Here is a 22,473-nt window from a genome sequence, read left to right on the forward strand (position 1 = left end):
ACACAGTAATCAACCACTGACAACATTGACTGTGTGAATGTAGCAACAGACATCCAAATTTTGATGCGTTGTAGAAAAGCGACATTCAGGGTTGGGACCAGTGTTGGGGGTATGGCAAAAGCCAATACATAATATAGTACAGCAAAAAGACATCTATATCAAAAATATGCCGCTTGGGTGATTTATGGATCTTGACTCACGGGGAAGATTTGAAATATTGAGCGAGAAAAACTGAATGAAGTTCTTCATTCTGATGCAATGCCTCAGCCACAATGCAGCATATTGAGAAGGATGAATGCCTGACTGAACTGACATATGCTACACATTATCATTCAGAGAACAAGGTCTCTGTCCTTTGTTTTGGAGATTGATTACAAAATGCAATAAAATTTTCCTATTTAAAACAGTCTGTGAAAAACCTAACCAGCTTTGCAATCTGTACTGATCAACTGACTGACATACATCAAATTCTGCAATAAAGCAAGACCAACAGAGCATTGTGGTTATTTACACTGAAAAATGGTCCATAAAATCATAAAAGTACACTTTTCTTGTACTATAGTAATACCTATCAACATTGGGATTTGAAAATGGGGGAAATGTCCCAATATTAACCCCCCACCCCCGTTATTCCACTGCTCACTTACACAGGTATAATCTCAGGACCAACCAAAATATTTTTTATGGAAATATGCAAAAAAAAAAAAAAACACATTTAGAAATACAAAACAAATGTCAATGTATGAATTAAATGTAAGTTTAATTGGAATCCTAAACTTACAAAGTTACAACAAATGCCTGTTGGTGGGCCCTACGTTTTGTGTAACTTTTCACACTGCTCAACATCCTCCTTCCTTGGAATCAAGTGTTGCCAGATTGGAAATGTCCAAGGATCGCACCAGAAGCTCAAAATTATAGAAATTGGAAGAAAATTATTGTAAGTCAAATGTGCAAAATACAGCTATTTATCTAGACCAGTGCTTCCCAATCCTGGTCCTCGAGCACCCCCTCCCAGAAAGTTTTAGATGTCTCCTTATTTAAAACACCTGATTCAACTTATCAACCAAAATGGTAAACACGTCTCCCTAACAAGCTGATGAGTTAAATCAAGTGTGTTAAATAAGGAGACATCTAAAACTTTCTGGGAGGGGGTGCTCGAGGACAGGATTGAGAAGCACTGATCTAGACAAACAACTTTTGATAGCCTACAGATTTTTCCAGTAGATAAATAACTAGGTATACCTTAGGGGGGGGATAGTCGTCGCAAAACTGACTGGAAACTACTGACCTAAGCACCGTGGCAGGAACGTTAACTCGTGAAAGAGAGAGTCATTCTCAACGATGATTGGCCAAGAAAACGTAACATGAGAAGAGATGGAGTTGTGGCTAGAAGGGAAATAGCAATCACCGAAATCACGTGTAATTCCACCGAATGAGTGATGTTTCTATACTAATCCTACCCTTAAAGGTCAGATATGGTCAAAACTGAAAATTTTGTGGCTTTTTTCATGATAACTGAGGTCTAGGGGCTATGTAAGTACCATATACATTTCAAAACAGTCATTTAAGAGTCAAATTCACACAGCCTGCTTGAAGTAGATGTGAGTTAAAAACGTTCGTTTGTACTTCCGTGAAGTTGCTACGTCACCTAGAGACAGTCGCCGCCTTCAGTCTCCACCCCGAGCACTGTCCACCGTCCACCTCCCCCCACCATTTTTGCTAAACAAACTCCTAAGGAATATTGCACCACGTGAGAAAATGCTGTTCAATTGATGGATGTCAGGAAACTAAATCATTGCAAAGGCTTTTGAAAAACATTAATATACGAGAACAATGGCTAATATTCATTTAATTAGAAATTCCTCAAAAAATAGTTTGACTTTAGCCGTCTGTTCTAAACATTTCACAAGTGACTGCTTCACTGTGGCAGTTCAATGCTGGTTTCTACATGAATCTACTCATCAAAGATGTTGCAGTCCTTACTTTGTTGGATCCGACCTTAAATCCACAACCCGTAAGTAAACACATATTAAGCAGGGCTGCACGATAACTTGTACGCGATTGTCACGCGCATCTCGTTAGTAGTAAAGCGGCATCACCTGCTCTCAGAACCGGCTGCTGGTTGCCGCTACTGAAAGCAGCTGATGGTGATTTACTTCTAATCAATGAAGCGGCTTTACTGAAGAGATGCACGAGACAATCGCATGCGATTTATCAGCAGTCCTAACTTTTAAGTTACATTATGGAGCCAGGGTAAAACTGAAACTATATATTGTACAAGTTATGCAACGCTAACGTGTTTGATAACTAGATGCTTATGTGTTGTTTTGTAACGTTAAAGTCTTTGGTAGCCACCGGTTTTGATAGAATATCTGTTGGAAATCAGACGTTGTTTGTATTCTTAAGTTACAGACACAAGCCCTGTTGGTGTCTCTTTGTTTATTGAGTTAAACATGGTAAAGTTAAAATCTCTTAGTCTCTGTGTCTGTTGGTTTACTAACCTAACATTTAGTGTCCAGAAACTAACACTTAGTGTAATTCCATGGGTAACTTTATTTCAACTGCGTATTTCACTCAAAACAACAGGCCTATCAGAAGATAGGCTCATGAATATTACTCATTACAGGCCAAAATGACCTGTTTTTAACAGAGCTTCTGAAAGAGGAGCTGTAAAAGATATATAGAGATTGTTTTTGGTACTTAAACTGCAAATATATATTCTTAAGGACATCATAACCTAAAATAAAACTCTAGAAAGCTTAAAAATATGTGACCTTTAAACCTAACCCTAAACCCAACATTTCACAGGATTTAGGTTGTAGCTGTATCCCTTCTAGCCAAAACCAATCTATAGAAGACATGCGTTACATGCATTCATGTTCTCCTCACAATAATCAGGGCAGATGTAAGATCCACAGTTAGATCAAATAGTATAGAAGCCATTTGATCATTTGAATTGTCAAAAAATGTAGAAATTGTCATACATTTTGGGATTGTATTATTTTTGATTGTAGAGCAAAAAATTATGGTACAAATACGCTAATTATTGTACGTCTGGCAACACTGCTCTGGATCCAGTGTTCTTGTTTTATTGGCGGGATTTTTTTAAAGAAAGAAAATATTTAAACAGGATGATAGCGGGATAAAATGGTAAACTACGGCAGAATCCTATAGGAAAAACAGGAGGGTCGACAGGTATGAATATAGTAAGGATAAAATGTGCCTGACAATACTGCAGTGGTTCAATGTCAGAATGACAGAGAGTTTGCAAACTTGAGTCCATGTTTGTAGAAAACCCTGATAACAGCAACATTTCTCCTATTATTACATGACACAATATCAGGTCAGTTTTTAAAAACTATTCCAGATTTTACTGCCATCCTATTTTTCCTTATGGAATTAAATTACTTAATAAATTGAAAAGTAAAATTTCCTCTTGGGCGTCATCCTGTTGAAGTATATCTCTTACAGACAGAGCTTTCAGAGAACACCTCAGAGTCAGCATGTACTATATTGCGGTTTCATCAGACAACCATCGACTTCATAAATTCTCATTGAGATGAGGCATTTCTATTTAGGTTCCACCTCGGCACCCAATACATCAATGTAATGATTCCTCTGCTCCTCGATTCTCCCTCATCTCTGACTAAATGTAGAATTATAAGAGCTCGGTCTAACTGTAGACTGAGGCCAATTTAACATCATCAACCTTTTAACAATTAGGGAAAAGTGCACCTATTATGCAAACACAATACACAAAATACACTATTTTGGACATAATGTGTGTTTAAAATGTGTGTGAACACAACCAACCTACAGTGAAAAAATCCAGCCACTCCTTCTTTTTTAATCCCCATTAAACTAAAGCGGTCTCTTTAGACACGCGGTTTTGATACTCTTGTTAATGTGACATCACACTGATAAAGCCCCACCTACGGCCACTGACTGACAGTCCTGCATTACCACAGCGATGAAGTGTACGAGTTGTATGCTGTCCGCTATATTTCAATAGTGAGATTGTCTCAGACTGTTTCTACAGGAATCAGACCTTTTTTTACTGAAAGTGCTTACTGTCTTGTTGGTAAGGAAGTGAGGAGCAGCAGCTCATTTGCATTTAAAATTACAGACATGACAACACCCAAATATGGGCATTTTGGACATGCTATAAAAACGACATGTGGGGTATTTTGAGCTGAAACTTCACAGACAAAATGTTACTTAAATTTTTACTTAACGAAATTACATCTTGTAACAAATATGTTTAGCTAAATGGTTCTTTAACATCCAAAGAACATTCTTGCTGTTTCACAAAATAAACATGTAAAACTTCCTGGAACTGATATCAAATATGAAAAATCTTTGAAGAAATAATGGCTTAATGAAAAATATTCATGAAATAAAAATATCTAAAGGAGGTCATCAACAATAATGGTTCCCTGTGGCATTGAGGCGATCACTTACCTACTTCAAAAGATTTCAATAAAAGACATTACACAATGAAATGCAGGTGGCCCTGCACAAGCCATTAAGAAGTAATGAAGAAGGTTATTAGTTTTAAAGCGGTTTATTAGTATGGAAGAGCAAAAAAGTTGAACAGTACAGCTACATAAACGGCAGAATCCCTAACATACAGAATATTTGCTAACCGTGCAGTGTTTCCCCCGTCATTTAGTTCAAATTAAAGGATGTGTGTGTTTCTATACCATACAGCCACACTGCATAGAATATGATGGACGACTTGAAAGTAATGGTGCCCTCAAAAAACCATTAGTGGCACTCACAGATTCAGACTGTACGCACTGAGACTCCTTAATAAGACTGCAAGTGAAAAATACGCCTAATTCAGTATAAAACATATTATTTAGGAAATTTAATATATTTAGTGCATTTCATTATATTTGTCTGGGTGGCAAAACAACTGCACAAACATCTTTGTAAGGGTTAGTACTCACAGTATTAGTTTACTTTATTGTTCACATATGCCTTATTATTAAAGGAACAGTATGTAAGAAATTTATATCAATTAATCATAAAATGGCCCTGATATGTCACTAGACATTAAGAAATCATTTTCATTTCAAATACATATATCACTGACAACAGTGGTCTGGCCAGGATATTGTCATTTAAAAAGTGGAGTTGCAGCCCTCAACTGATGTTTATGTTGTCATTTTGTGTATTGGCCACCAGTTGTGTGATTGCAGTACCAGTTTTAGCCACAAGTTTTGTGATTGCAATACCAGTTTTGGCCACAATCCTACATACTGTTCCTTTAAACCAATCTATCTGCATAAACCAAATGAGTTTCTATTAAACCACATTTCACTTTTTTTATTTTTAGGCAGAGGATCTTAATAGTTCAGAAACTGAGAAGCCCAGATTTGATGTCTAGTGCAATATCATGACTGTAGAGTTAAGTAATGTGTGCAGGTGATTCATATGACAGCAGATCAGCCCGACCCGCTGCTAAACACCTGTGCTGCTGTGTCATCGGCCCAAACATGACTTACATCACAACATCCCTGTAGTGCACAGCTGCCGGCATACACGCCAGTTAGACAATTACACCAAGCCTGGTTTATGTCTTTTTAGGTGTTATGTAAATGAGGTGGATTGATTACACATATGAATTACATTACTTGGATTCATTTTACAAACCCAATTTTTCAAATATAGCCATGAACATCAATTATTTATATACAGCTGTCATCTACACTACACAATCACTTAAATGAACTTGAAATTACTTTTGTACACAAAAATATACTAGCCAAAATATATGCCAAATATTGTAATTTCTTTCATTAAAACCTGATCCGAATCCGCAGTACCGCCGGCGGCACACTGCATGTGTTTTGGTTGATAACATTGGGAAATACAACAACTTAAAAAAGACAAACCTAAACATATCATATATCATTAAAAAGCTGAGATTCTTGTGATTCGAACGATGTAAACCATTTTAAGATCCAGTCAACACAGTCAGTGCAATCAGAGTGTTTGTCAAACAACCAACAACCAAAAAACCAGCTACAAAATGTGTATGAAAATTAATAAACTGACCTATGAAGCCTTCTTGTAGTCCAAAGATCCATAAAATTCCAACAAAAACGGTGTAGTTACACTCTGAAGGGTCCAGTAAATCCAATTCAGTGAAATATTTAGTCCACAGCACATGTATATGTCAATAAACATCCAAGGAACATAGTAGTATCATTTAGAAATAGCCGACAAAGCCACCAAATCGCATTCCGTCGTGTACCGTCTCTTCACTTGAAAACATTGCAGATGTGTTGAAGTCAAAATGGCCGCTGAACTCTGCCCTTTTGATTGACACCTCACTTGAGCGAATAGGTGCTTATCATAGGTGACAACAGGGAGAAATACACAAGGAATGCCCTTGAGCGAGGATGGGACCGTCCTCTATTTGATTGACAATAGATCGATCCTGTCGCGTCAGAGTTTGCAAATGACGGGCGTATCTGATAGCCAATACGATTCTGAAAAGAATGATATGCCGCTTGACTAGAAAGATTCAACCTGTAACCCGATTGGCCGTGCACAAACAATCATTCGTTGGGTTGCGCGCTGTGCGCAAATCCCAGTGGTGACTCGGGGCCGTGCGCTAAAGCTGCTAGTGCTGTGCTAGGAAAGCATTGAGCGTCTAAAAAGTTTTACAATGTCGAAAAGAGCAAGTAAAAGAAACTTTTCACTTGAAGAAGTTGTCGAGCAGTGTACAAGGCGTGAAAGTGATTTGTTGGAGGAAGACGTTTCAGACAAAGAGAGCGTTTCCGCCGTCGACTCGGTAGCAGGAAGAGATATTTTGGATGGGGGAGACTTCACTCTCGACAAGTAAGTGTTTTATTGTATTATAAAACATATTTTACTGTTGGTACTGAGGTTTGTGTTTGGGTGCGTGTTGTGTTGTGATATCTTTTGCGTGTTTGGTGATCTCATGCACGAGTGTGTTTGTTTGCGCTCATGCACAGGTATTTGTGCCCGTATTTGCGTGTGTGTCTGTGTGTGCTTTTGCGTTACTTTATGCAAGTAAAATAGAGCTTTGTTTGGGTGCGTGTTGTGATATATTGTGCGTGTTTTGTGATCTCATGCACGAGTGTGTTTGTTTGCGCTCATGCACAGGTATTTGTGCCCGTATTTGCGTGTGTGTCTGTGTGTGCTTTTGCGTTACTTTATGCAAGTAAAATAGAGCTTTGTTTGGGTGCGTGTTGTGATATATTGTGCGTGTTTTGTGATCTCATGCACGAGTGTGTTTGTTTGCGCTCATGCACAGGTATTTGTGCCCGTATTTGCGTGTGTGTCTGTGTGTGCTTTTGCGTTACTTTATGCAAGTAAAATAGAGCTTTGTTTGGGTGCGTGTTGTGATATATTGTGCGTGTTTTGTGATCTCATGCACGAGTGTGTTTGTATGCGCCCATGCACAGGTATTTGTGCCCGTATTTGCGTGTGTGTCTGTGTGTGATTCTGCGTTACTTTATGCAAGTAAAATAGAGCTTTGTTTGGGTGCGTGTTGTGATATATTGTGCGTGTTTTGTGATCTCATGCACGAGTGTGTTTGTATGCGCCCATGCACAGGTATTTGTGCCCGTATTTGCGTGTGTGTGTGTGTCTGTCTATGTGCTTCTGCGTTACTTTATGCAAGTAAAATAGTAGCATATGCAAGTAAAATAGTAGAATATAGATTATAAATGAAAAAAAATATGTGCCTCAATGTTGTCTTATCTGTCCATACAGGTGCATGGGTGGTGTGGACCTTTCCAATGCCCTAATCAGTTATTATAAAGTGATCCACAAAACCCAGAAGTGGTAAAGGCCTTTTTTATCATTTCTTAGACATTGCCATTGTGAATGCCTTCCTGATTTACAAGCATATACCTAAAGGTAAAGGGGAGGTGCCAATGCACCAGAAGGCATTTAGTGAGACACTAGTGAGTTGCTGGTAGCGGCTGCTGACATGCCCGCTCCATCGCCCACTTCACACAGAGCACATCACAAGCCTTGGCATATTAGTGGAGACAGCACCACAGGTCGTCTAAGGTGCAGGCACTGCCATGCAAAGACAACTGTAAAATGTTCTTCATGTGATGTGCCTTTGTGCTTTTTGAAAAGCCGTGAGTGTAATAACGAGTGGCATGTTGCCAATAACCTGTAATATTATTGTAAAATTTCTAAATAGTTTTTTATATACATTGATATATTTAGATTGTGTTTTTTCTAATATTAAAAGTATTTTATTACTATAGAACTTGTTTTGTATCTTTATTTTTACAAGTATAGTTTCAAGAAATTGATTTTTTTCAACACTATAAAGTGTTTATGCTTCATTTACTATGTGTCAGCAATTATTGACAGTAAATTTGGACATGAAATAGAGTAGCTCTAAGTGTAACCTTTCATTAGAGCCCAAAAATATGATTGTACATTGAAGCATTCAAGAAAAACAGCATTTTATGTCAAAGACATAAACCTGGATAAACATGTGAAAAAGACACATTTTCTAAGATATTGTAATCAAATTTGCTTGGTAAAGCTTTGTAAGGCTTCATGCTATGATCTGAATGTGTTTTCCAGCTAAAAGCTCCCCATTATTAGTCATCTGCAGGCAACTGTTTACAAAAAAAAGTAGGCGGAATATTTTTTCCCCTCTTTCAGTGTGTTTAAAATTCTATTACTTTATAACAGTAAGACTTAAAGTGAATCTGACTGTATAGGAACAAACTTCAGAGTCTTACCTTTCAAAAGACATCAAAATTCATTCATGCATATACTCCAAATACTTCAAGAACAGTATGCAATTTACTTTGGGTATGTTTTTTTAGGCGTTTTTGCAAAATATAGCAGGATTGCAAAGGGTTAAAAAGGTGACTTGAATATTAAAGAAAAAGCAGCAAATAATACTCCCGAATAGATTGCTTGAGTACCCGAACGTGGCATCGATGACCGATCACGAAAACGGATGATGTGGGTTTATTTATTTATTTATTATGGTTATGGCGCCATTTTGATGTCTGGTTAGCATTACAAGTGCATGTGGTAGGAAAGACTGGGTGCGTGTTTGACCTTGAGTTGAGCTACAGATATCAGGAACGTTACCATGCATGATTCAAAAACAAACAGATAAGTCCACGCACCTGCGCCGCGACAACCTGGTTTTAAACTATGGTTTTAAAGGATGCCGTGATTTTCGGAAATACAGTCAGTCAGGTGCAAAATGTACAGCGCTGTCACAAGTTCAATGGGTTATCATCTCATATTTAAACATTAAATGTCAAGAGATACCAGAGAGCGATACGAGCATTACATCTTGACTGACAACAGGTGAGAGCACAACACAGCTAATCGCTAAAATGCAAAAGGCTTAAAGCTGCTTAATGTTACGAAGCTTGTGCTTTGACTTCACATGTTTAAAAGCGCACAGTTATGGTGCACATACAAATATATGCACATTGTATAACACATTTATGTTGTATATAAGGCCTAATATTATGTAGAGTGCGTCATATAGAAAGCGCTTCAGTTTGTGTTAATTAACCCTTTAGTTTCACTTCATCATGCAGCTTTTCCTGTAAGAGGTCTCTGTTAAAAAACATTTAATTAATTAATAATCTAGCATGTGTTCATTGTTCTATCATAGTTTCTTCAAAATTAAGTTTTATTTGAGTGTTTTTAATAAAAATATTTTCATTTTCACCATGACGTGTACGCCCCACCCATTTGATTGCCCCGTCCCCAGTTAATCGAGTACTCGTTCTTCAGACCTATTGATTAATCGAAATGCACAGGTAACATTAGTTTTAGTAAAGTGAGGAATTGAAAACTATGAGGAATTTTACCAGTAACATTTGCTGTTGTTGTCCAGAAGTTTCTCCACCATGTGTTCAACTCTCACAAACCAGCTGGGCACCGCCTTATAGATCAGAGGTGTGTCCGACCTGTGACGGGTCAAAATATACAGGCATTTAATACACAGAGTGTTAAAAAACAGATAAAAAGAAACTATCATTAGTTATTTCATTAAAAGAACATCTTTTTGTAATCTTAAAAAATACAGGGATTTTAGGAAGTACATATTGATGTATAGATTATGAGCGTGTTTGACCACACGGCTGACTTTTAGCTGTGAAGGCAAGAAAAGATGCTTAAGTCTCTTAGCTTTGACATTCTGAATCTTTATGGGCCGGCCTTCAATAACCGCAGACACACCCCTTCAATATCCCTAATCATCCCTCCAAATTCACAACAATGACCCAGGTTGCTGTGAGAGAGGGGCAGAGCTCTTAAGAGTCAATGAGCGAGTGATTTATTGATGTGTAAGCGCTTTACAAGTTTGCCTTCTTCATAGAGGTTAATAAGACTAAAGGTTTTTCGGCGTACTGTTGCTGTGACCTCTTCCTGCAGACTCATGGACATCTGAGGTGCTGAAACAGCAGGGCAGATATTGAACAACATATGATAATTTCCCCCTTCTACAGGCCACGCTATCGATTTAACAATGTCCAATCCAGGAGAGCTACACTACCTGAATACTACCAAAGTCATCCAGGAATTAATTATTGTTAGAACCGAAAAGTCTGAAAGACCACTAAATATTTCATGTGCTTAAAGGGGGTCCTGTTACACCTCTTTACAAAGGTTTACTAGGTTAAGTTTAAGGTTCTATGTCCCATTGCATTGTCACTATATTCATAGTAATAGCAGTACACAATCAGTCTTGTTGCATAAAAATATCTTTAAATGACACATAGGCTTAAATTTCATCTAACATTGGGGGGGACAATAAACGTAAAATGTCTCAAGAGCAATTTTTGAGGGAGACACAAATATACAGCCAAAATTGTACTTGCGAGGATAAGTGTACACAGAGGAAAGCCTAATATTCTTCTTCCAAATAATTTTATTGCAATGTTTTGAAGCTGTGAACAATCAAAGCTGTTAGCTAGCAATATAATCATTAACATAAGAGAGTCGTGAAAAAACATAATTTAATATGTTTTGTCATGAATATTTTATTCATGACTTGGCATATTTATATTACCTCTTTGTCAGTTAAAGGACCTTTTTTCCTGATCCCATTTTTCAAACTTTAGTTTTTACAGCAATCCATATCTTCACTATGGTAACACTTTAGTATGGGGAACACTTATTGATTATTAATTATGACAATTTACCGCTAATTAATAGCTAATAAGGTAGTTGTTGTAGACGTTAGGTTTAGGTATTGGATTGGGTTAAGGGATGTAAAATATGGTCATGCAGAACAAGGCATTAATATGTCCTTTATAAGCACTAATAAACCGCTAATATGCAAGCTAATAAGACACTAGTGAAAAGTGAGAATTGGTCCCTATACTAAAGTGTTACCTTCACTATTATACACTAGGTGGCGCTCTTAACCAACTTATAAAACACTAAAGCATCCACTGATCAAAAAACAGGAAAAACAGCGTTTATGTTTTGATTATCACTCTGAATCTGATCTCTATCAAAAGTCCTTCAATCTCAGCTTTTTGCTCAAAATTTTGTATTTTTGAAGAAACCTACCCATATTTAAGAGGTGATAAAAGAGAACAAATAAAGATAGAATAAATTTTTTTTATTTTAAAGCAAAGAATCTGTTCTCTTTTTTATATATATTGTATGTTTATATATTTAAAGAAGGCGGCATTAAACTTTAGTAAAAATCATAAAAAAATTTGGCGCTGGCAACAAAAAAAAAAAAACCGCTGGCAGGGAAAGTAATCACTTAATCTGATGTAAAAATGAATAAAATTGCCTTGACAGTCTACTTAGTGGAGTTTTGTCGGAAGTGATAATCCGTATGCCCTAGTCATTTGAAGATCAATACTCTTAAAGTATAAACTCTAAAGGGAGTGCATTTGTGTCTCATACTGTGACCAATTAAAATACACTTGGCGAACAGAGAAATGAAAAAAATTCATTTTCACTTTATCCGAAACGACTGTTTGTAGGGGGGGAAATATCCCTTTTTGAATGCACCCTACTGTAGGCGAAGTAAACGGGGAAAGCAGGCACTGTCAAGGCCAAGGAGGGGGCATTCAAATGTTTCTAAACTTTAAAGTACATATCTTTATATTACGCATGGTTTTCATTATATTTTTATAGGGGACCACCCTCAATCGCCCCAGAATTTACACTTTTGAAATGACGTTAACCATGAAGTTATAAATTATTTTACTAAATTATAAAAAGACTTTCAAAACCATTTCATACGGTTTTTAACTTTTTCCCAAGGTTGAAGGCTAAATTTTAAGAGATACTGATAGTCCCGACTCCAACACTTGCAGTTGCTTGGTTAAGCCAGTGTTGCTATGATGGTCTTATTGAGATAGCACCATAATCCCAGAGTGTTTAGATTTTTATAAATGCTATTGATATCCATGATTAACTCTACATAAACACATTTTTAATTCACCTGACAGTCAAACTTTTTTCAGACATCTCTGTGATATCTGATCTGTACTCACCTCCAGCAGAAAGGGTAGTTGTGTTTGAAAGAGCTGGCATTTACCAGACGGCCGTTCTCCTTCAACCACTTGATAATGTTTTTGTCTGCGTCCTAAAAGCATTGAGGTCACAAAGAATAAGGTCTTAAGACATGTTTCGAATACAACATGAGAGCAATTAAAGAATACATTTCTGGCGCCGAGCCCCACAGCAGATAAAGCCATAAAATGACCTCATAAAAATCTTTCTGTACCCGATGTTGCTCTTGTGCAGTTTGCTGTACCTTTTTAGAGTGCCTTTAATCAAAAGTCATGTTCATTTACTTTAATGTAAGCGTGTCCAGGGTGTCCTTCAACCCGACTGGGGATGAATTGGCATCCTGTCTCATGCTAAATTGATTTTAGGAACCTTTTCTTAACCTTACTGAAGGGCATCTGTCGTATGCAGGGGAATACTGTAATCAGAGACCAGATCAGCATATTCATGACTCATTTATCATAATCCTGGATAGTTTTCATCCAAATGTCAAGTAGAAATGATGGGCAATTTCATTCTCGATTCAGAGAAATTACAGAGCAGCTGTTCCTAAGTTTGGTTATACAGACAATAATATAAACTGCAGCAAGTGTCTAATTAAAAGCTTTTATGGACATAAGCAGCAAAGGGAGATCATTAATTGCAAGAGTTTAAATATTTAAACAATAAAAACTATTTTTATTTCAAATGAAGTCTTTTTAAGTAAATGCTTTCAAGTATTCAGTGCACATCCAGGATGCATCGATACCACATGTAAAATATCAATGTGAGGTACATTTATTTTGATACTCCTCACATGTTTAAATAACATCCTTCTACAAATTTCAGCCAAAAGTGATGATAACAGCAAAAAGACAGACACAGAAAACTTTGTCTCTTAATCATATCAGACATACTGTACCGTGATAAGATGTCCGATTAACTATGAATCTATCATGCTTTGAAATGCTGTCTGAGTGGCACCCTACTGTAGGATGTGAATTACACTAGGATTTTGCCCGTCAAGCAGTCTGCTGTTGCTATGGTTACCTCCTCTAGCAAACGCCACTTCTGTTCATCAGCATCTATTTGCAAAGTGAAAATAAGAACTCTGACTAATGTGAAATGTCAAGTTTGTGGTTATGAAAATGTTACAATGCTCCTCATGTAATACCTTTAAAAAGTACCTTTAAGACTCCAAAAACTGTTTAAGATTTAAGTCTTAAAGGAATACTCCACCTTCATAAAGCAATTCGGATATTCACCCCCATGTCATCCAAGATGTTTGTCTATTTTTGTACAGTCGAGAAGAAATTAAGTTTTTCTGAGACGATTATCATACCGTGGAAATCTCTACCGTTACAACCCTAAGCTGGCTCGTCATACATACCCTTATGCGTCAGTTGTGAGGGTTTTGAGCCCTTTGAAGCTGAATTGAAACTGTAAACTGTTAACTATATGGAAAAAAAACTTGGAATGTTTTACTCAAAAAAAATATATATATATTCTCAAATGAAGAAGAAAGAAATACATAAATATCTTGGATGACATGGAGCAAATTTTTCTGGATTTTTTATGAAAGTGGAATAATCCTTTAAATGATAAATCACCCTGTATTTCACATCCCGATTCTACACAGAATAAAAAGTGATTTCAGATATGTACACAGTATCTCTATTAAATGAGGTCAAAGCTGTCAGTGAGACTGTAACTACTGGCTCCATTTCAAAGACACCAAAAGCAATCTGTTTCCACTGAGATTTGTTACTGCCGTGAGGTGCAATAATGCACGTTTAGGGCAAGGAAAACCAACTATGAGTGAAAATGCAAGACGACAGCAGAACTACGATGGAAGTAACTTTCAGCAAACAGCATCATGTTCCTCAGTCAAACCTTTACTGCTGACATCAGCGCTCAGTCACCTAATCGCACCTGCACACTCGCTTATAAATGTCACGCTTGAGAAATGAAATTCACTTTCTGTGCTGTACTTCTCTATATTATCTTCAGAAACTGGTAAGCATAACAGTTTACTTAAAAAAGACAAACAAAAGAGTAGCTTCGTATCACTTTTCTCTTTTCTCTGAGGTTTAATTATTTGAGAAAAATATGATCAACAGGTAAGAATACTTGAAGTTAAATCCAATCTGATAAGGTGGCTTCAGGGCCGGAGTGGGGCCACTTTTCAGCCCGGGAGTTTCAGGCCCAAGACCGGCCCACTTTTTCCATAGTGTTATTCCAAATTAGCATTTTTTTCAAATTGGATAAATAAAGCAACAGTTCAGCTCTTACTATAGTTTTTATTAATATCATGGTTCAACAAATAAGGTAAAAGTTAAATAATATTTCACTTAAGAAGTTAACAAAAATATTCCTCTACACTCTAAAAAAGGCTGGGTTACTTTTTACCCATAATGGGTAAATATCGGACAGAACACATGCTGGGTTAAAATTTACCCCATGCTGGGTTAAAAATAACCCAATGTTGGGTTGTTGTTATGCAACCATGGATTATAATAACCCAACAGGTGGGTTAAAACAACCCAGCACTGGGTCAATTTTAACCCAGCAGGGTGTTCTGTCCAATATATAAAATATATAAATAACTCAGCCCTTTTTAGAGTGTATTCCACAAGGAAAGGTTGATAAATTATTAGCATTGCTAATGCTATGAGGCCGATGATTAATGCAAATAGAAATATAAAAGTCCTAATTAAAAAAGAAAACAATTTGACAAAAAATATTGAATACAATATTGGTTAAATAGCATAACAAGTGATTTATAAGCTTTTTTAGGCTGGTCATTTTTACAAAAGGTGTTATAGGGTTCTGAACACAACCTGAGGGTTAAATAACTTTAATTCATGTTGTTTATTCATGGCCTCCTCATTTTCAGCGGGGGACTGCTCAGAAGCTGCTTGCATAATATTTGCAAAGGCTATGAATCGCCATGTATACACAAAAGGGTAATATTTTAACAAAAAAAAATGTTTTGCTTGTAAATAGTTTGACAACGGTATTAGGCGAATAATTACGTTGCTAATGCTAATCATTACTAGGCTTATTTCTCTATAAGTTACCTGTTGCCACTTTTGTTTGTCCTCTTGAAAATAAATCTGTAAGTTTGACACATTGGCAGCATCCTCCTCCAATGGATTTTTTTCTTCAACCTGTTTTTTACGCCCTCCTCCTCTCAGACGCGTATTGTTACGGTAGGGCCGGCCCAGCCTACCGGAGAAAAGTTTTCTTGGACGTGCTATGGACCGAACCAACTCTATGGGAGGGGAGGGGAAAACTCCCTCACATGGTACAACCCATGCAGAGGCTGCGCGCTGCAGTGTCAATGCGAAACGTGTGAAGTGTCATTTAAGAGAAGATAGACTCCCTAACGTGACAAATGTAAAAAAAAAAAAAAACTCGACCGGCCCAAAAGTGAAGCGGCCCACCGGGAATTCTCCCGGTTCTCCCGATTACCCACCCCGGGCCTGGGTGGCTTGTTGCATAAGAAGTTATTAAATTTTATAGATTCAGCGGTGAATTCACTTAGGGTACCAGCTTTCTATAAAAAGTCATAGATAACAATATATACAGTTTACAATTTAGATTTCACTGAATCACACTAGACTAAAGTGGTTTTGTAAAGAGGAATGGGCAAAAATTCCTGGATTCAGAACCACTGAAAGCGCTTGCTTGAAGTAATTGCTGCCAAACAAGAATCAACAAGCTATTAAATCCAAGGGTTCACTTTCATTTTCCTCCAGCACTGTGAATGTTTAATGGGTGTTTTCAAAAAAAGACACAAGAAACTATAATTATTTGTGTTGTCAGCTTATATGTACATTGTGTTTGTCTATTTTTGTCACCTAGATGAGGATCAGATCCCATTTTATGGCAAATCACTGTAGAAAACCAGTTCATTCCTAGGGGTTCAAATGTTTTTCTTGATACTGTATCTAGTGTCAGCATCCGACAGCACACTTATGGACTCCCAAAAGTACACACGGTACACTAAATCCATTAAGCCGTCTATACAGTATACAGCACGGCATTAAATCATGTTACTTGGAAAAGTGGACACCAAGCGTACCTTCACATATTGACCTTCAAAATGGGTGACCTCGGAAGTGAACACACCAGAAGCATCAACAGGACAAATAGGAACCGAATCCCTCTGGATGATCTTGTACTCTGTGCAGACACGGTAATCATCCTGTAGACAAAGGAACACAACATCCGAACAACACCTCAGGTCAACAGGGATTTACCAGTGAGATTTCTCATTCTAAGAAAATACATACAGCATAGACACATGTGCGTGCGTTTGTTTGTGTTTGTGTGTGCTCTTATGTCCTGACTCTCAATTAGAGGAAACACTATAAATGTGCTAACAACAAAAGACATGCTAGAAATAACAACCACTGTATATAAAACAAGAGTGATTCATTATTCATATTAGAAAACATGTTAACATAAATAAATAAATAAACCAGCATACTTTTATGCAACTATGCAAACAGAAAATGTTTCAATCTACAAACTACAGAAACAAAAACAGATTTTTGAAAAATACTGGACAAATGTGCATAATGCTTGTTTGTGCAAAACTCCTCATACACAAAAGGGTTTCTTAAACTTTTTAGGGCCAGGGACCCCATACAGTGGAGAATATTTTTAAAGAACCACTCAAATTGTATTAATTACTAAGCATACTATTATCATAATGCATATTTTTACACTTATTTCATAGTTGTAAACTAAAACACAATTTCTCTTAAATCATGTAAATTAAACTTATGTTTTTAAGAGGGTTGTTTCGTTCAACTGACTTATGGACTTAAAAGTTATACTATTTGTGACCCGTGCTGGCAAATTAAGTTGGAATGAGCTATTTTTTTAAATGAGTAATTTATATTTTGACATTCTCTATAAAATGCTTGATGTATGATTTGTTGTAATCTGACAAAAAATGACAGAGTTTGAACCTTGACCTGTTTGAAGTTGACAGAGTCAGCAAATTTGAGAAAAATCGTGTTAAATATTTTTGAGGGTTCAAAAGCAAAATCACTGCATCTATACCTTAAAATCACTAATAGATCAAACTAATAGATTTAGCACACACACAGTCAAAAACAATACTATAGGAAAAATATATGTTCAACTTTTTTCTTTCTTTTATTGTTTGATTGACATTGAGACAGACAGTTTTAAGATCAACTGTAATGCAAGGATCTTATATAATGTTACACATCAGATATTTTTCCCAACAGTTAACTAAACATTAATTTAAAACATAACAGATTATATCTGCGTGAATTCTTATCAAAACATATATTTTTTAAACTGTAATTCTGTAGATGTCTATATATCGAGGTCGCGCAGTCAGTGTCTGTGCACTCATCAGATGTGTCAGTCAGCGTGAGGAAGATCATTTTCATGTCTTATCGCTCTTAACTCTTTCACCCCCAGCGTTTTTAAAAAAAGTTGCCAGCCAGCGCCAGCATTTTTCATGATTTTCACCAAAGTTTAATGCCTTCCAGAAAATGTTCTTCTTTAAATATATAAACATACAATATACCAAATGAAAGAACAGACCCTCTGCTTTCAAACAAAAAAAAACGTTTCATCCTACCTTTAGTGGTTCTTTTGCAATCAGCTTTTGAATATGGGTAGGTTTTTTCGTAGAGGGTAGGACTTTTCATAGAGATCCCATTCAGAGCGATCTTTAAAACAGACACGGACATGCAGCAGCTTGCCATAGAGCAATACTTCCGGTTTTAAAAAGTTGTGGAAGGGCGCCACCTGGTGGATAATAGCGGTATTGCGGAAAGACGGAAAATCTCGTCATTGGCGGGGAAGCGTTTTCTCTTAATTGACGAGATATCTCGTCAATGGCGGGGAAAGAGTTAATAACTCTTTAAACATCAATCAGGTCCAGAACTTTATCTTTCTTCTTAACTTTTTCATCATCAAGCAAGTCCTTCACTTTTTTTTTAATTCCTGCATGTTTTTCATAACCAAAACAAAAATGTTACGCGCATCTGGATGGACGCATCTTTGTAGTATAAGGTTAATCATTTAGGACAGTACACCTTCCAGAAAACTTGTTTAATGTAAAGATGTTTAATGACTATTTGTTTAATGTACTTATTTTTATGAAAACCTCAATTTTAACCAAAATCGACATTTATACTTTCTTTTGCCGGTAGCTCAAAACTAGACGATGCCATTCTGACTCATTTTGACAGCATGGGTCACATTTTATGTAAATTATATTATAGGCTTTCATAAAGTAAGCAGTAGCAAGACTGACAGGGTTTTTTAGATGGTCCACAAATTACTAATACAACACAATAATGTAAGGAATAATTGATGACGGGCCTGAATTATAAGAAAATAATGTGAAGTGGAGTGCCGTTACACCGAAGGTGTGCATTATTTTGGAATAATTCAAAGGACCGGAGTCAATTCTGCTTATACCACGTTTACCACAAATGGTGCTCTGGTGCCTATTTTTAAGAAATTTGACAAGTTAGGTGTGCGGTTTACAGTAAAAATAATCAACACCCATGGAACACCAATCTTAACCAATCTGAATACAGCATTCAAAAAACCTGTGGTATAAATAATTTATAACAAATTATTTCCTGGACCCCCTAGCTAAGAATTAAGGACCACCAAGGGCCCCTGGACCCCACTTTGATACACAAACTAGGCTGATGTGTGTGACTGTCAAGGTGTTGTAGGGGTGATCTATATGTTATCGTTGACAGTTTCTGGATGTTGGTTGTTCTGGGTAATTCTGCTCTTAGACCCTGAGCTTTTGTGGAATCTATTTTCTAGATATTTTTAAGTTCAGATCAATCTATTTTTTATTTCATCTGAATAGGTTTGTCTTCTGCTGCTGAAAAGAAACCAAAAGTAACACTGCAACCTTTTGTTATGCTGGTCTGCATCAAACATTACATAAAAACAAGAGAAAGGTTCAGTTTGGTCACAACAGATCATGGTGTCTCAAAAGCCTTTGGGCAAACAGCAGATACGAAGTGATATTAGTTTTTCACCAAAAGGTTTCTTTATGAAAACAACATATAATTCATTAAATAATGTACATTTTATCAGTATGAGTGCTCCCTGTAGATTGAACGCATGACCTTCGCACTTCTAATGAAAAGCTCTACATGTACCACCTTGATTATGGAAATTGTATTAAATATCAGCATTGCTGTGACAACTGTTGGGACTCATGCATACACAATCACTGCAGTGTTGATATTGAATGCAACAGTACAACACAAAGCATGTGTGTTATTGCTTCATTTTAAAAATATCTAAAATGTTGCATTAACCAATCAGAATCCAAGATTGATACTATCTGTTAAGCAGCTGTGTTGACATGACTAAACATTTCAGTTAATTGTAAAAAGGCATCACAAAACATTCCCACAAACAGTTCTTGCAGGACGAGTTAGTGAGATTTTAATGTGTAACTTACAGCTCCAAAGTATGGGGCCTGATGTACGACTCCTGTACCGTCATCATCACGTACATAGTTATCCAGCACCACAGAGAAAGCACCATTCTCCTTACACTGAACCAAAAGAAGAAGAACTAGTGAATTTTACGTTTCAGAATATAAGATGAAGAGCTTTTACCACAAAGATCTTTGTGTCTATTACATCCTAACTGACAAGACAAAGACAAGATTTTTAAACAAAGATTTGGGCTTAAACTCTGCTCTGAACAGAAGTGATTTGTGAGTTTGAGTCAAGTGTATAATAGCATTACAGCATTTACCTTGACGAAGTAGTCGAAAAGTGGTTTGTATTTCTTGCCCTTCAGGGTCTTGCCAGGAAATCTAGAAGACAAAAAAAAACATAAAAAAACTGATTATTTATTTAAATAGAAATGCTTACAAGGGTCCATCTCTGATCAATTTAGACTAGAGCCTTATTCTGATGGTTTTCTGCATTGTTTCTCATGGCGAAATAAGGTACAGGGGGTAGTCAGTGATTTTATTGCTGTCCGAATCCAGAATGTTTGTGTTTTTCTTCATACCTTCCATAAAAAATCCTACTGTTTTTTGACGAACACCAAGGATGTTTTGTAATTTCATTGCCATCTGAATCCAGATCTCTGGGATTATTAAATGGTCACGCGCTTTGCATTTATTCTGCACCAGAGATGTGTCTTTGTGAGCATAACCATTGACATCTTCATAACCAGGGTACCCCCAGGATTGTCAAACCTAAATTCAAGGCTTTTTAAGACCTTTTTAATACCACTTCAAATGAAATTTAATACCTACATCGCATCCAGTCGGGTAGAATAAATAATTTTAAATAACGTAATATACGTCAAATAATTACTATTTAAAAGTGTTTGAACATTCATGACAACATGCTTCTGAAAGGCTGAGTCCAAGGCCCAAACGGCCTAACCCTTATCTTTACCCAACAATCAAAACCAACAATCAAATAGATTTAAATGTACACTTATTGAAAATTTGAAAATCCCTATATCAGGGATGGGCAACTGGAGGGCCAGGGGCCACATGCGGCCCTCCTCTTTATCTTGTGCAGCCCGCCACGTTTTAATATGACCATTATGTCGGATAAGGTAATTTATGTTAAAACAATAGCCTTGTTTGATCCATGAAATTTCAAATTTGCATTATTGTTGCAGCTTATTATTGCATGGATCACACAAGACTATTGTTTAACATATAAATGACCTTCTCCGACATAATGATCATATTCAAACGTGTCTTCTCTACCTAAATTTACTAGAGACGGATTGTGGAACAGAAGATTGTGTGTGTCACTGATTAAATCAAACAACCGATCACAGGTGAGAGGACACCGGTCATTGTCCCGCCCCACAGTCCCAAAGTCAACTTGATCGAGCAAGTGCGTGTTGTGCAGCTGCAAGCGCATAGAGAGAGTCGAGCGAGCACTCATCCCAGCCTTTACTTTATCATCCCAGCTTTTTTACTTAACTTTTTACTTTGCTCGTGTGACTGTGTTTGTGCGCTTTTAACAGAGGTGCGCTCCCGGGAGGACGTTTTTCTGCGCGCGAATAGTGTTCTGTGAACACGCGAGAATGCTTTCCCGCGCGTGGATAGTGTTCTGCGCGCTCGCTAAAATGCTTTTCCAAACATGGATAGTGTTCTCTGCTCGTATCTGTCGCTCGCGCGTGGTTTTTGTGCACGCGAGTTTTGTGTCTGAATTAATAGCATATAAATCTATTGATCATTTGAAAATTAAGACCTTTGTGAAAAATTCAAGACTTTGAGGTGAAATTCAATACCTTTTAAGGCCTTAATATGGGAAAATGAAATTCAATACTTTTTCAAGACTTTTAAGACTCCGCGGGTACCCTGATAACTAAAATAATGAGACGTATGGGCACAATCTTTCATCGCTCTTCTACAGCAAGAAGAAAATCATGAAAACCTTTAAAAAGTCTATTTTCAGCAGCAGCAAGTGCTAAATACAATTTTAAAATGTAGTCAATTACACAACAGTAGGCTATTTCATATACATATATTTAAGTATGTGAATTGTGTAATTAATCACACATGCAGCGCATTTCCAGCTGTTTCAAATGATAAACTCATCCACCACAAATTTATCTTCATCCAAATGTTTTATCGCAGAGAAGGCAAGCAAATGTATTTTTACATCCTCATTAGAAACAATTACCGTCCGAATAGGTGCATGAATGGGGGGACTGACATTGTGATATTTGTTTTTCTGAGGTGTATATTGCAATATAATATGAGAAAAGCTGGATGACTTCACCAGATGACTTGAAAAGCTCTGCTTGCAATCACATTAATTGTTACCACGATGTCTTTCACAAAGTGAAATGTTATTAAATCTGTGATTTCTCTTTGCTATTTCTTACATAGTAACACTGACAAATGCATCCGAATAGTTTACCTATTGAAAAATTGCTCTGCATGTTCTGCCATGT

General features: G+C 36.8%; 1 protein-coding gene across 1 annotated transcript in view; it reads right to left on the reverse strand.

Annotated features, from left to right (window-relative positions):
• The window catches only part of iars1 (isoleucyl-tRNA synthetase 1), a 92,681-nt gene that overhangs the window by 50,697 nt on the left and 19,511 nt on the right, over positions 1 to 22,473 (reverse strand). Inside the window, exons 9-13 of the mRNA XM_065265944.2 lie at positions 20,293 to 20,353; positions 19,991 to 20,086; positions 16,586 to 16,708; positions 12,504 to 12,595; positions 9,852 to 9,950 (exon numbers count right to left, since the gene is read on the reverse strand). Coding sequence (XP_065122016.1) covers positions 9,852 to 9,950; positions 12,504 to 12,595; positions 16,586 to 16,708; positions 19,991 to 20,086; positions 20,293 to 20,353 — 471 coding nt within the window. The remainder of the gene's footprint in view (positions 1 to 9,851; positions 9,951 to 12,503; positions 12,596 to 16,585; positions 16,709 to 19,990; positions 20,087 to 20,292; positions 20,354 to 22,473) is intronic.

The sequence above is a fragment of the Paramisgurnus dabryanus genome, chromosome 14 (genome assembly GCF_030506205.2).
Source record: "Paramisgurnus dabryanus chromosome 14, PD_genome_1.1, whole genome shotgun sequence".
Lineage (NCBI taxonomy): Eukaryota > Metazoa > Chordata > Actinopteri > Cypriniformes > Cobitidae > Paramisgurnus > Paramisgurnus dabryanus.